Source organism: Lingula anatina, chromosome 1 (assembly GCF_051362555.1).
Source record: "Lingula anatina isolate TDL-2025a chromosome 1, LinAna3.0, whole genome shotgun sequence".
Classification (NCBI taxonomy): Eukaryota; Metazoa; Brachiopoda; class Lingulata; order Lingulida; family Lingulidae; genus Lingula; species Lingula anatina.
Window position 1 is genome coordinate 42,091,658 of NC_141767.1, and position 14,606 is coordinate 42,106,263.

Sequence of the window (14,606 nt, forward strand, 5' to 3'; positions counted from 1 at the left end):
AAATAATCATTTGTGTTTTCTAGGCAGTAGTTGGGTATAGGGGAGCACACTGGGAGAAGACAGGCCATACCTGTAACAATGTTATCTGAAACTGATGCAGATAATGTCTGTGTACATTGAATGGTGGGACAGATGAACTCTGATCTCGGCTAATATCATGGTTGGCCACGGGCAAATCGGATCATTATTGGACTAAATCCAAATAGATTATTGCTGTTCAGATAAATAAAAAATAATGCAGATATTATTTTCAATATATTGTGTTGCCCTTGACAATTGTGCTTTAAAAAGGGGGTTATCAATCATAAGATAAGTGTAAGAGATAGGAGACAAAAAGTATGGTTTGTAGTTGTGAGGTTAATTAGTGCCAAGACCCCAAATGAAAAAGGATAATATTTTAACAATTAATGAGGTTATACTTTGATTTATTGCCAGTAATTGCATGTCATGTTCACCAGCAGTTCTACTTATAACTTCATTTAACAAGATCTCCTTGGAATACTGTGGACTCCATTAATTTTACACCAACAGGTGTCCTAATCAGCATGATGTCATAGATTCAATATTTTGTGATGTCACACCCATGTATGCATTGTTATTAGTACTAACTTTAGTGGAGATGTATGCAAATAGTTACTTTGGATTTAAAAGAAAAAGAATTTATGAAATATTTAAGGAACATCACATGATTCACTAAGATGGTTGATATTATATTACTCTGTAGACATGTTTACACACTCAACCTAAAATAGAAATGACCTAATATCAGCATTGCTGCATTGTGAATACTACCTCAAATCAATTTCCAGGCACATTAAAACAATCTTTAAAAACATTCATGAAATGAAATGGTACAATAGGGGTTTTATCATAAAAGCTCAGGGACAATTAATGCTGTGTATCCAGCAGTCATTCTCATGGAGGGGATGGGGGGGGTCTGTTAAAAAAGGACGATTATATGTATCTTATTGTTTTGGGGAAAACTATTTTATTGCTGATAAAAAATGTGGGAAAGTTGAGTATTTGTGTCCATTGATTGAGAGTAAGAATGAAGTCTTTGCTTTGTTTATAGTAGTTTCTGTTATGTTAATGTAGCAGATGCCTTATAGGTGTTGCCATTTTAAAATTATGAGCCAAAAAATTCAGGCTATCATGTACATGGGGTTGTAACAAAATAATGTACAATGTGTATTTAAGTTATCTTTATTGTGTAAAGTGCTCTTTTGAGCTCGTTGTGTCTGGATGTGTATGTGCGTGTGTGTTTCAAGTGCTGCGACCTACATGATTGGCAATATAAAACAAGTTGTAGATTAACTTGGGTTTTCATGGGGTATTATATCTTGGAAAATTTACAGAATGGATATGACATTGCGGATTACTAATGACATGCATGCGCAGGCCTGTCTAGTATAATGTTTTTTGAGTTCCATATAAAGCAATTGTTCTATGTAGAGCGTTCCAATTACACAGAGACTCACTGAATCCAATTAAATTTAAAGATAAACATGCCTCCAACAGGTATTGATTAAAATACAGAAAAACTAGTGATTATATGAGGAAACTTAGGAAACAGTTAAGAGGAGGCATGTTAATCTTAGTTAATGTCAGAGTGTATTCAGAACAGAGGACTAACTGATCTGCCAACTAAATATGGCCGACCCCACTTCAAAAGTGATGCCGCTAATTCCTGATGGTCTCCCCACCATATTTAGTCAGCGGATCAGTTAGCCTGCAGATTATCTGTTGTGCATAAGTTCTTATTTTCATTGGGAATGAGTCCATAGATATACACATTTAGGTGTCTACATGTCAGCAGTCTCCACTGAAATTTGTGCTCTGTACATGCTCAGTTTAAAGTTATGTGCATGGTCATCCACTTCCCCATTTGAATGTTATTTCAGCAGTGGCGCCTCTCATGCATTTCACGTTACCAATCTTAGCTGCTACAAGTGTGCTCAATTTGATATAAGCATAAGTGGATGCTGTTTGTAAACTGTGTCTCTCAATGGGTAACGCAATGTTTCCCAGGTTTATATTTCATTTGGAAGCAGGCAACTTTATGCAAGTTTTGCAATTAAAAAAGGAGCAGAGATATTTAATAAATGTTTCTCAAAAGATGGTTTTTAAGCAGAATCATTAGTTTAACATCACGTTTTCTGAAACCCCATTGAGCTCCCCTGCATAGCTCTTTGGTCTTTGATTGATTTGTGATTTATGATGTGTTAATCTTAAGCAAAGCACACCCATGTCTCTCATTGATAACATTTCTGTCCTTGCAAAGGGTTTCAATTATTTCTTTTATTGCAAGTTGGCTAGGTAGTAAGATACTACAGATATTAAATTAGAGCACGCATGGACAGTGAAGGGAAGAGTTTGGAAGTTTATTTAGGTACAAAACTGTGCAGATAATCTTATGGGTAAATAATATCTTTTCAGAAAAATCGGTGTAGTACCATTACACATGATGAATCAGCCAATTTTTAGATCTTATGGCAACTTTTATGGAGGTTGCAAATGTAACATTTTTTACAAAAAATGACAACTTAAATGATTTATGATAAAAACTTGAGATGACTTGATGTAAATTCTTTATGAAGAAATACTCTATTTATATTTGATAATTATACATATATGTCATTTTGTATATCATTACATATAAGGTATTAACTTTTTTTTTCTTTTCAGATCGGACCAGTCTGAGTTCACAGCCTGATGACACACCCAGGGAGCTGGTCAGATGTGAGTGTTGTTGACATTGTAAACACTGGCTTTGAAATCACCTTTAAATTGTAAAATCTTATATTTTGTGTCAAGTTTGAGTTTAAATATTTTTATAAAGTTTAATTTGCATATATGTGATTATTTTCTTTTAATCCCTGAATTATAATGTCCATTTTAATGATGATTTCTGCATTTTTGATCATTTTTCCATTTTTTATTTAACCACTTAGTTCTTGGTGTGAATGATAAGTTTGTTGGAACATTTAACAGTTTGTCACTAATTTTGCTTGGGAGACTCCTAAAAATCTGTAAAGAACAAGGTGGCATTCCCCATTTTGTTTGCTGAGCTGTAGCATGAAACACACCATGGATGTGCTGTAGCTAGCAGGTGTTCCTGATTATATTATATTATAACACATCCTGGGTAAAGGCATATGCTCAGTTAATTCAACATTTGCGCTTTCATCAATTGTTCTTGAGAAGTTTGTATAGAAATATTTTTGTTTGCATGAATATTGATTTTGGAATTATTTTGATATTGAGCAAAAGTTCCTAGAACTTTTGTCTTTTCTAAAAAAACTGAGGGTAGAAATTTATGGGGATACATTAAGAATTGATCAAAAACCTTAAAATATGTACAGGAACAAACTTTTTACCATCAAAACAATTTAACTAGAATTTGAAACTGGAGAAGAAGATGAAAGGTACTTTACAGCCACAATCCTTATTGGTATATATCTGAGATAGTAGTGGCTGTACACATTATGATTATGGCCCAGTAGTCTGTGCCATTTAAACCCACGCCTCCCAGTCAATGTATTATACAGCTGACTCATAGGAAAGGTTAGCAGTCAGTTTGGAAGCTTCTCCACTGTAATATTTGCCAAGTAAAATAGAAAAAGGTAAGCAGAATATGAAGTTCAGGAACAGATATTGCTAAACTTTGGCCATTGCTTTATGAAATTAAAAATCTTATTCTGGAAATGTAAGCATTTTTGGAAAGCTTGTCTGTTTTTTTTTAAAGTAAAAGCTTTAGCGGTATACTTGCTTATGGAGGAGCAAATTAAGTTTATGAAGCAGACAGTGCAACATTTATCATGGAAGAACTGCTCCCAGAAGTAGGGGTCAGCAAAAGTTCTGGGATTTGCTTTTTAGGTTGGGGAGAGGGACAGTAAAAAGGATTATAAATACTAAAGAGAAGAATGGTTTATGTGTCCTCTTTTTCTGGAAAATGTCTAATTCAGTTTGAAACTGTAAATTCTCTGACAAGTATAGGAAAATGCAACTTTCTTAGAGCATGCCTTATATGTACTGGAATCTATTCCAAGGGGAACTTATAAACTGAGTGGAGGTCTTTGCATATTATGCCCCGTGCATGTAAACCTAGCCCTGGAAATTTGTCACTGTTATGTACAGAAATATTAATTATGACCATGATAAAAGGTTCTTTTTTTAAGGATGTAGCCACGCAATATGATCATGCATGATTGCAAACACATACTTATTTATCTAATGAATAGAGAGAGTTTGCCAAGTGTTTTTCCGTGTTAGTCTTTCCACTGTCTGGAACAGCCACTGTAATAAACCTTGTCAATTGGGTGTATTTTTCAACAGAAATGCAAGTGTTAAGAGTATGTTTTTGTAATGTGTCATCTGTAGGTTATCCTGGAAACGGGCATTTTAAGGCCAGATATGAATTTTTTACCTTTCTCCCTTGTCTGTTATGACTGTGCCATCTTAGTATAACATGATTGCTGTTTTGAATTACAAACATTCCAGACTGATTGGGTTTGCCTAAGCCTGGGGCCTTTTAGTTTTATTTCTAGTTCTTTCAAGTGAGAATTACACATAGCACAGGTAAGAAAATGATTTTTGCAAAACTTAAAGGCTATTTATCCGGAATCCAGGTATTCTGTTTCCTTCATGGGGAAGTTTGTGCATTTCATAATGTAGACAGAGGAATGTGAACTATTTGCTAGAATGTGAATCATTAAGGTAGGAGTAGGTAGGTAGTGAAATACCACTTCAGAAGTCAACACTGACAGAGTGAGATACTACATGTCAAGACGTAATAGGTCTGTTAAGGATCATCTAATAAAATATCACTAACTGTCATTCTACTCCTTCAACTCTGCCATTCCTTATATTTTTAATTGCACATATAGAAATGGTCTGCTGGCATTTTCAGGTGCATTTGTGACCATGTCTGTAGATGAAAGAAATGTAGGAATATTCTGTGATTATATATCAAAATATCCACTTATGAAACTTGTACTTAAGCATATTAATTTTATGTATTAAGATTAGAAATTAACGTGCCACAGATGTTCTCTCCTTGTCATTCCAACAGAGGTGGGCGACATTTACATGCTCTGTTCCAGGTTTTCTGCACTTTTTTTGCATATTTTTCCAGCCTATAAATAATGTTGCTTTATACATGTCTTTATCTCCCCGCTGACCTTATATATTGATAGGGACTCAGTAGGGCAACTGGAATACAACTTCTTCCTTACGCAGCTCAAAAGCAAACCTATCTTCTCCCGTCTTAAAGAAATGTTCTTCTCCATGTATCTGAAAGAAATAGGCTGGCTGGCATTTTGGTGGTGTAGTGATTGCTGGATTTGTCTGGGATCACAGACTGCACACCAGGCAATAGAAAAACAGGGTTACAGTTTATCTCGGTGCTACTGGGGATTCTACAAATTATACGCTTTTTTTTTTTTCTCAGCCCAGACTTTTGGATGGTTCGACTTTGTAGCTGCTTAAATTGAAGTAATTAAAAATAATTTTGAATCATGCAGTAAAAAAGAAATATTCAAATTAAACAAGAAAATGCTTCGCTGACTATTTGGCTTTGCTAGGATCTGGCTATTAGTCTGAATAAAATCTGGGTTTGTTCGTGATTAATGCTTGGCCATGGTTGGTGTAAAAAATACCTGTGTAGGCTGTGTGCTGGATTTCATAGGAACTCGGGTGAAAACAACTCATATCCCCTAACAGCTGATCATTTGTTATCGCCACTCTTTGCCAACTTAATTTCGCAGGAAGGAGACTGGAGTGGATGGTTTGGCACCAAGACCTTAAGCTCTTTGTTGAGTCTCACAAAGTAGTTAAAAGTTATTATTATTACTGCATGTTACAATGTCATCAGTGAAGGATGCTCTTAGTAGATTAGGGAAGAAAACCAAACAGGAGTTAACTAAGCCAAGTGGACCAAAAGCAAGTTCTGCTACAAAACAGAAAAGCGAACCTCAAGAAATAACAGGTAGTAAACTTAACGGTAGGCATATGAACTGGTAAGAACATCTGGAACATAGGAATAAGAGGTTGAGTTAAGCTCTGATGGCTAAGAATTTCAAAGAAATCTGTGGTTCATTTCCTTCCTTGGATGTTTTGTAAAGGTATTGAAATTGCAATTGGCAGAGAATTGCAATGGGCCTGGTTCATCAGACAGTGATAAAATGATATGACTGTTTAGGTTCTGCAATATTTATGTGTTTCTTATTCCACTATTTCTGTAGGTTTGTGAATTCATATTGCTAAGCAATAGGTATGTTTTGTTAAGCATTCCACATCTAGAAGGTGGTTCAGTATTTCAGCAAGTGGGCGGAAGCTGACAGTGCACCACCTAGCTTTTTAAATGAATGGAACCCATATACTTAACCCATCAACAGTTTGACTAAAATTCTTTTAGTTTAACAAGTATTCCTTAAAAATCATTTAAGCAACAATGGTATTAATGCAATAATGATGCACAATATTGGTGGGCGTTTTGGTAAATAACAGTATGTCTAGCACCAAGGGTCAGACTCAGCAGGTGAGGTACAGACTACTTAATATAGCCAGATGTGCTTCACCATAACTCACCTGTATAGATTAGGTTCACATCTGAGCAGAATCAGGCATGGTTACAATGGTAGGAAGTGGGGCAAATTCAATTCTCATATAGGAGAGTCTGTGGATGTTTTAAGGGAAAAAAAGGAATGTTGAAAGTGAAATTAAAAATGAATTGAAGATATTGCTAACACTGATATTTCTACTAAGTGCTAAATGTTGAAAAATTATGCTTTCTTGGTTATGTATTTTTGAAGGAAAAGAAGGAAGTAGATCTGCAGATGGATTTACGTGCATTCCCTCTTGAATCTGAAACTTATTAGGTTGTCTATGGACTTTTAAGGAAAATGTGTTTCATTTGTAGTATACTAAATGTACCTTGACCTTCCTTACAGCTGAAGACCACCAGGATGATGGTTTAGAGAGCTGCCCAAGTTTAGGAAATTTGAAGTCTAAGTTTGACGGTCCAGGTGCCAAAGCTCCCCCTCCACCACAGGTGATGGCCACTAAGAAATCGACTGGCCCCAAGGCTAGTGGACCAAGGTGAGTACCTTACTTAAGCCTAGCACCTTTCCTTTAGCTGTTGCACAAAGGTGAGTACCTTACTTAAGCCTAGCACCTTTCCTTTGGCTGTTGCACAAAGGTGAGTACCTTACTTAAGCCTAGCACCTTTCCTTTGGCCGTTGAACAAAGGTGAGTGTCTTACTTAAGCCCAGCACCCTTCTTAAGGATGCAGGACCATTATATGTACCTGTTTAAAGCCTAGCTCCCTTCTTTAGGCTGAAGAAGCATCATAAGTACCTAACTAAAGACAAGCACCTTTTAGGCTGAAGAACCAGGATAAGCACTAAAGCCCACAGACTAAAAAAAAAAACAACCTGAGCACCTCATTTATGCTATAGCCTAACACTGGCCAGAACCTGTAGACCAACTTTTGAATTAAATGCCTTTGCAAAATGTGGACCAATGCTATATTTTATAGTTGGATGTAATTTAATGACAAAAACGAGTCCCAGAGTTTGTGTGAACCTTTGAATGAGTATGTAAAGTTTGTATGGTCATAGTTGGATCAAGATCACATCAAGGACAACAGGAAGGAAATGACATTGGCATCTTGACAATACTTGTGTTATTGAGCTGGAAATCCAGAAAAACTAAATTGTGTTTTGCCTCTTTGTATAAAACAATGGAAATTGGACTGACAATGCCTATCACACAGCACATTAATAACGACCATCAATTGCTGTATTTCGATCACAGGGTGTTAAGCAGCACTTCCCTTGCTGAACTTTGATCAAATTATGCTATACACAGCAGGAGAATGTGAACATTAGCTCTGCTTTAGATGATAAATGTCTTGTATCATATACCACTGGTTGGGCTGATATCTATGCAGCTACAACTGTAGTCTGCTGCAGTTCATCACTGGTACTGGCCCCTCTAGGCGTTAACTTCCCAGTCTATGTCCACCACTATGCAGTCAACTCTCTGTGATGATGAACTTGGCAAGGACAACAACAATGGTTGTTATAACAGGTAAAGCAGAATGGTTTGGAGCTGGGAAGTCCTTTGACAGTAGAATGTCATAGAAGATGTATTATGTCATTCTTATCTCAGATGTTTGTGAATGCATGCAAGTATATGACCAAGTCTTGTAAGATTTTCATGAATCAATAACAGATGTGTGATAGTATTGTTTGTATTTAGCTAATCATTTTTCTTAGTTCCTATTACTATTAGGCAAATGTGTTGAAGATTACAAGTGCAGGTTTTATTCTTTTTGCAGTAGTGTTTCCTCTGCTAGTTCCCCTAGTGAACAAGGAACGCCTTCAAGTGGTGAGGAACGTGAACTTTTACGGGAAAATCTTGGGGAGAAGGAGGAGGTAATAAACAATGGTGACAAAGATACTGAAGAGAGTAAGGTAAAAAACACACTCATTTTCTAGGCATGGTTAGATGCACTATTGAATATGACATGAAGCAGACTTGGGGTGTCCAAACTGATGGGCACAGACTAGAGGTATGAAAAAAAAATTGTTTGCCCCTCCCTATAAACTGCTATGAATTATGATAAGTAACATATAATATGAAAGAGAAAGATACAAAACTCAAGAGGAGAACTGAATATGATGTACAATATTTCCTTCCACTCCCAGTTTATTTTCAACTTCACATTTTCATTGTTCTTTGAGAAGAAAACTTAATTATTCCACCCAGTTTTGTATGATATTAAATAAGGTTGTCTTTTGACATCTAATTCCTAACAAAAATTTCAAATGTGATCTTGGGTACAATCACCCCCTTCTCAGGTTCAACCCCCCCCCCCCCCCCCCCAACTTCCCCTCTCTTTAACATAACATGCATTGTTCTTATTCTAGCTGTAGTTCACATTTGTCTTCAGTTCTCTCCCACCTGAACACAGATCACAGACACCACTTCTATCCATACTGATCACTGTCTTTATGGTCACTGCTTTTGTCTCTATTTCCTCATATTACATCTGGTATTCTTATCCAATTTGGGCACCCCCATAGCTGGCAATGACATAGTTTGATAGTGAGATATAACATGTATTGGTGTCTTGAATGCATAACCTGGCCTTGACTAGAGAGAGAGATCACTTGTGGTCAGTCTAGTGACTATGGCATGAACTAATAAGCATTTTCTGTAGAATAATGAAAAAAAAAAGAGAACAGTAGATGTACAGTTTAGTTGTGAACATGATGTTGCTCTTGAGTTCTGAAGGAGATTCTGTATATAGCAGTACATGAATTGGTTGACACATGAGACTAATTTTGGTTCTCCCAATACTGTCTTTATAAAGTGCAGTGTAGTTCTATTGTACATCAGTATAGCAGAGTACTAGAGGTACATTTGTTTGAAGATCAGCTGTAATAATAACCAGCATGTCTTAATTTGCAATACAAAAGTCCTAATACCAGAATAGGACAAGATTGATATAACACATACAAATTGTGACTCATTTTAGTGGAGTTCACTTTTTAATAAGCATGAAACACATTTGAAAAATTGTAAAAAGTAAATGTAGAGATATTTCTTATTTTCATTGAGTACTCTGAATTGCATATTTCTTAACATTGAAATCATTGATTTGAATGACAAAGTTGCTATTAACAACTCCCCATAGGTTGTAGAATAAAGAGATGGATGTAAACTGGCTGCAGTGTTCACATATAATATGTGACTAATAATTTGATGAATTATCCACTTTGTTATAACCAAACTGGAAAAAAAAAACTCTGGTGGCGGCTGATGGTTTTTAGATTATATCATTTATAGTAAATGTTTCGTAAATGCTACCTCACTGGTGATTTTGATCTCAGTATTTTTCAAATTAGAGATATATTGATTACAGACAGACAAAACTACATGAAAAGAGTATTTGCTGTAGGTAGTCACAAAAACTTGTTTATGTCATGTATTTGGAAGATAACCTTTTCACCTCTTATTTCAGATCCACTTTGAAGGGATGAAGGACATCATGTCCAAGTGGCAGACTGGGGATGTCATCAGAGGTGAAGGGTCCTATCAACGCGATGCCACAGATTTAGACGAAGTGAGAAAGGCCAAGTCAGCAGGCTCATTTAAGTCCAAATTCGATGCCCCTGGCAATAAGCCGCTAGCGTATGAAGCCTATGTTCCAGTGGTAAAAGAAAAAGAAGAACCAGTGCAACAGATAGAGAGACCAAAACCTGTGAATGTTGATATGGAAGATAACCATGAAGCTGAGCTCCCTCCTCCTTCCCACACCAAGAATCTACTGGCAAAGTTCAAAGAGATCCAGACAGGAGGGACAGTACCCACTTATGATAGGAAGCCCCCTAAAAGAATTACTCCTCCACGTGAAGATCAACAATTGGCCCATCAAGATTCGGATGAAGAAAATGAGGCTCCGCAAGATCCAAATCTGGTGCGGTCTGGGGATAAAGCAAATGCTGAGGAAGCACTACCCCCTGCTGGCTTTGCAAAAAATTTGCTTGGAAAATTCCGATCATTGGAAGAACAGGCTGCAAACCAGCCACCACCAACTCCAGAACGGACTAAACAAACTCAGAAATTTGCAGTGAATGCTCAACGGACTACTTATAATTATTCTGCATTTGTCGTAGCTCCTGCAGTAAATCCCGACAAGCCGAGAGAGAAAACTCCAGAGTTTGAGGCAGGCATCTTTGAGAACAAGCCAGTGAAAACAGTGGAGGATTATGAGCAGCAAATTGAAAGTGGGGAATATGAGAGCAATCCAGAGGTGCAGGATGGAGTCGCAAGAGAAGGCAGCCGCATTGTGGAAACTGAATTTCCAGAATATGGCTACACAAAAAATGTTCTTGCCAGGTTCAAGAGTATGCAAGAAGAAGCAGCCAAGAAGGAGTCAGAGAATGTTGTGTTGAGAAAGAAGGTGAGTTTGCATGCATGGTGTAGCATTCTGCTTTTTGTCATGTATTCATTGCTGTTCTCAGTTTGCAAGGGGATTTTTGAGAGACCATTTGCTGTTGCTGAATTAGACCCGTTTTATGTTCATGTTTGTTTGGCTTGTGTTGCTTGTCATTTCAGTAAGGAGTTTTTTCATAATGACTTGATTACCTTAATTAGTTGTTTTTAGTTACAGTGAATTTTTGTGCATCATTGAATTTAAGAATTGCATCAGTTTTATAGCAACTACCTCTTTTGGTATAAAAACCTCCATTTCTTATAGCCCTAGTTTATATACATATTATTAATTTACACCCAAATGTAGATAATTTCAGTGCATGAGACCTTTGGGCATGGTGCAGGATTCTAAAGAATATATGAGCTTCTCATACACGTATGCTAACATACTAACCTCACTATTGTTGTGTGAAATTGTTTACAGTCTGAGGTGTCTGAGAAGCCTAAGCCAGTGAAAGGTGGTGTAACTAGAACCTCGCTATCTAAAACGCCTCACTCTGAGTCTCGGGACAGTGTGCATAGCGTGGAGAGTTTAACTAAGTCAGACTCGAGTAGCCTGGGCAGTATTCCTGATAGATACCATCAGGAGCATGGTCAAAACCATGGCGAGGTGGTCAGAGAGGTTGACCGCAATGATGAAAATGAGCTCCCCGAACATGGACTGACCAAAAATCTGTTAGCAAAATTCAAAACCCTAGAACATGACAACCCTGATGTGCCTCTGCCTACTACGCCAAAGTCTTCTTCAGATGTCACTCGACTGACGCCACGAGAAGTGCGTATTTCCTCTGCCTCTCATGCTTCTTCTCACTGGAAACACGATGACGCTCACTCGGACACAAGTTCTATCACCAGTGACCACCCCCCAAGAGATTCCATGACATACAGCAGTGACAGTGGTCAGTATGAAGACTCCCCTGACCACTCACAGAAGGACATCATGTATAATGCTGACAGCAAGGAGGAAGATGACCTGCCTCCCCCTAACATGACCAAGAACCTGCTGGCTAAGTTCCAGGGACTGGAGGGATGAGTAAAGGCAGAGGAGACAGGTAGTAGGTGTTTTAATTACCAATAGTATTCACTGTGCTGTACACACTGTGTACTGGAGGAATACTGACCTCATTGATCACTCTTCTTTTTGGCAGCCTTATAGCTTGTAACAAGCAAGTTCACAGATGTTATAATTGAAGGGGAAATAGGGAAATCTGGTTTATACCTAGGACTGTGTTTTTCTAAGGCAGAACTTCAGTGTTTCACCTGTGATTTTCTCATTGTGTCATTAATCTTGTTGCTGTATGGTGTTCGTAACCTCAAAAGTAGTCAGTCTAATAATAATAACAACTAATTGACTTAACGTACATGCACTCATTCATCTCTGCAAATCTGAACTTAAGTATATTGGATAGTGAACAAGAAAAACATTGTTATATTTTATTGAAAAATTATTGATGATGAAAAAGTGAAAGAGCTCGCTTTAAGGATAGACTACCTTACTTACAATTTACAATAAGATATTTTCTTGACCAAAAGGACCAAATTGCACAGCCTGAACTCAGACAATTTTTAGAAATCCAGTCAGAATTGAGATAAATATTAGGGGTATATGCATTTTTGTGTTGGACTGTGTTGTGCTGTGTGCTTGAAAATGACTGCCAAATGTTTTGCATCAGCTTGCTTGCCTTTCAATGTTTTTAGTCAATCCTCACATATTTTCTTCCTCCTAGCCAGTAGAAGTGCCCCTGATGCATATGAGCATTTTCAAATCTATTTGTGTTCTGTGTTGAAACCATGTATACAAGAGAATATAATGTTTTGACTGTGATTCATGTTGATAAATGTGTGGGTTGTTAGTGTACACATGTATAGATTAATATGAGTTACTTTCACTGTTGCAAACCTCTCTCTCTCTTTCATAAGATCAGAAAACTAATGACTAAATTCCTATATTCTTGCTTTTTTAGTTGAAGTTCATACCATCTTCCTTTCCAATTTTTAGAGCACCCCACGAGAGCGTGTTGACTCAGAAGGTGATCGCTGAAGACAACAAATGAATTTCACAGTGGGAAACTATTTAGACAGCCTCACAACAGTTATATAGCAAATGCTTGCCTGTGTACTCCAATGTCCAAGCACATCAGGATGAAGATATCTCAGTCAATGGTGGATGAATGGGCCTTCCTATTGAATTTGTGTATATATACATTTACATTTCTCTAAAACTTGATCACAAATATATGTACTGAGTACTCATACCACTTAGGTTAGAATATGGTAAGATAAATGTGCCTCTTATTTCGAGATATATATGTGGACTCTCATTTCATCATTTTCATTTAAAGTATGCTGATAATTAATAATTTTTGGATGGTGAGCTTCAAACAAAAAATTGTCGTATGAACGGAGAGATAGTAACAAGGAAAAATTTTGTTGGAACTTGAAATTTAGATGTAACAGAACATTTTTAGATGAATAATACTTTTTATACATAATCCTAACTTGACAAATCTTCCTAGAAGTGTAGCCATGATAACAATATGTCCTTCTTATCCCTTGTGTCTGTGCCTGTTTATAAACATATGCCTTAGTATATATACTAGCATGCCTTGATGATTCAATTCATTATGTGATGGTAAAGGTGGAAAATAATGTGCTTAATAATATCAGGTGTAATTATTAACATGCTTTAAATATGTGAACAAATACAGATAGATCTACAGTATATAGTTTCAGATCTGGTATTTCTTGTACTGTTGGGTGTATCATGATGGCCAGGAAGGTGCTCTGTGTGCAAAATTGCAACATAGCTATGCAGCAATAATTTGTATTTATTTTTAACCATGTCAGCAATTATTGCTTTTTGGTTACAGTAATCATGCATAAATACTGTTATGAGTTAATTTTTGTGTAAAAATTTGCTGTCAAGTCACTAGTACATTTCTGAAAATTTATTTGATTACTACATACATATTGGTATCTTTGCTTCCTCTATTTTTTTTTCTTAAATGTATTCAAGTACTAATCAAGACAGACTTTAAATGATTTTAAGATAAAATATTGAAGTTAGAAAACTGGTTTATTAACATTTCCAATTACTAAAAGTAATAAGAGGCAAACTTTGTTTTAGATTAAGATATTATGTTGATTAAAAAAAATTAAAATTTTGGCAAGGTATTTCAAGTCATATGGATCATGTTAAAGTTATCAGAACTATTATGTTAAATGTACTTTGAAGAATCAGCATGTTTTGCTTATCACATACTTTATGTAGAATCACAGTCATATTTATTGATCTGGTAAGTCATCCTGTGACTTTGTTTTTTGCACAGATTAAATTTTGGGGTTCATATTTAGTTAATAAATTTTTCTTTCAGAATGAAGACAGTTCTGTTAATGTTTTTGATATTGTTTTTATTATATATTCAATCAGTTGTCTCATTTTATTGTTATCTATAGTTGATTTGTATACGACATTACATAATTATTATTATCATCAGATACATCGTGTTGACTGCTTGGACTAGAAATTAAATGTTTTAAAGGTTGTGTTGTCTTTTTTAATATGGATTCCCTACAACATTGAAGAGTAGTGCTTAAATATT

The 14,606-nt window shown here is 36.2% G+C and overlaps 1 protein-coding gene across 14 annotated transcripts in view; it reads left to right on the top strand.

Moving 5' to 3' along the window:
* LOC106163095 (uncharacterized) overlaps positions 1 to 14,550 on the top strand; it is a 36,466-nt gene extending 21,916 nt beyond the window's left edge. For 11 of the 14 annotated variants that reach the window (XM_087000395.1, XM_087000401.1, XM_087000394.1 and 8 more), the window contains 6 exons: positions 2,686 to 2,739; positions 6,951 to 7,098; positions 8,342 to 8,477; positions 10,031 to 10,972; positions 11,429 to 12,056; positions 13,004 to 14,550. In XM_087000395.1, the coding sequence (XP_086856521.1) occupies positions 2,686 to 2,739; positions 6,951 to 7,098; positions 8,342 to 8,477; positions 10,031 to 10,972; positions 11,429 to 12,037 (1,889 nt within the window). In that variant the 3' untranslated portion in view covers positions 12,038 to 12,056; positions 13,004 to 14,550. Of the gene's footprint in view, positions 1 to 2,685; positions 2,740 to 6,950; positions 7,099 to 8,341; positions 8,478 to 10,030; positions 10,973 to 11,428; positions 12,060 to 13,003 lie in introns of all 14 variants that reach the window. The other 3 variants (XM_087000405.1, XM_087000406.1, XM_087000409.1) reach the window with 3 other exon arrangements.
* Positions 14,551 to 14,606: the final 56 nt, after the last annotated feature.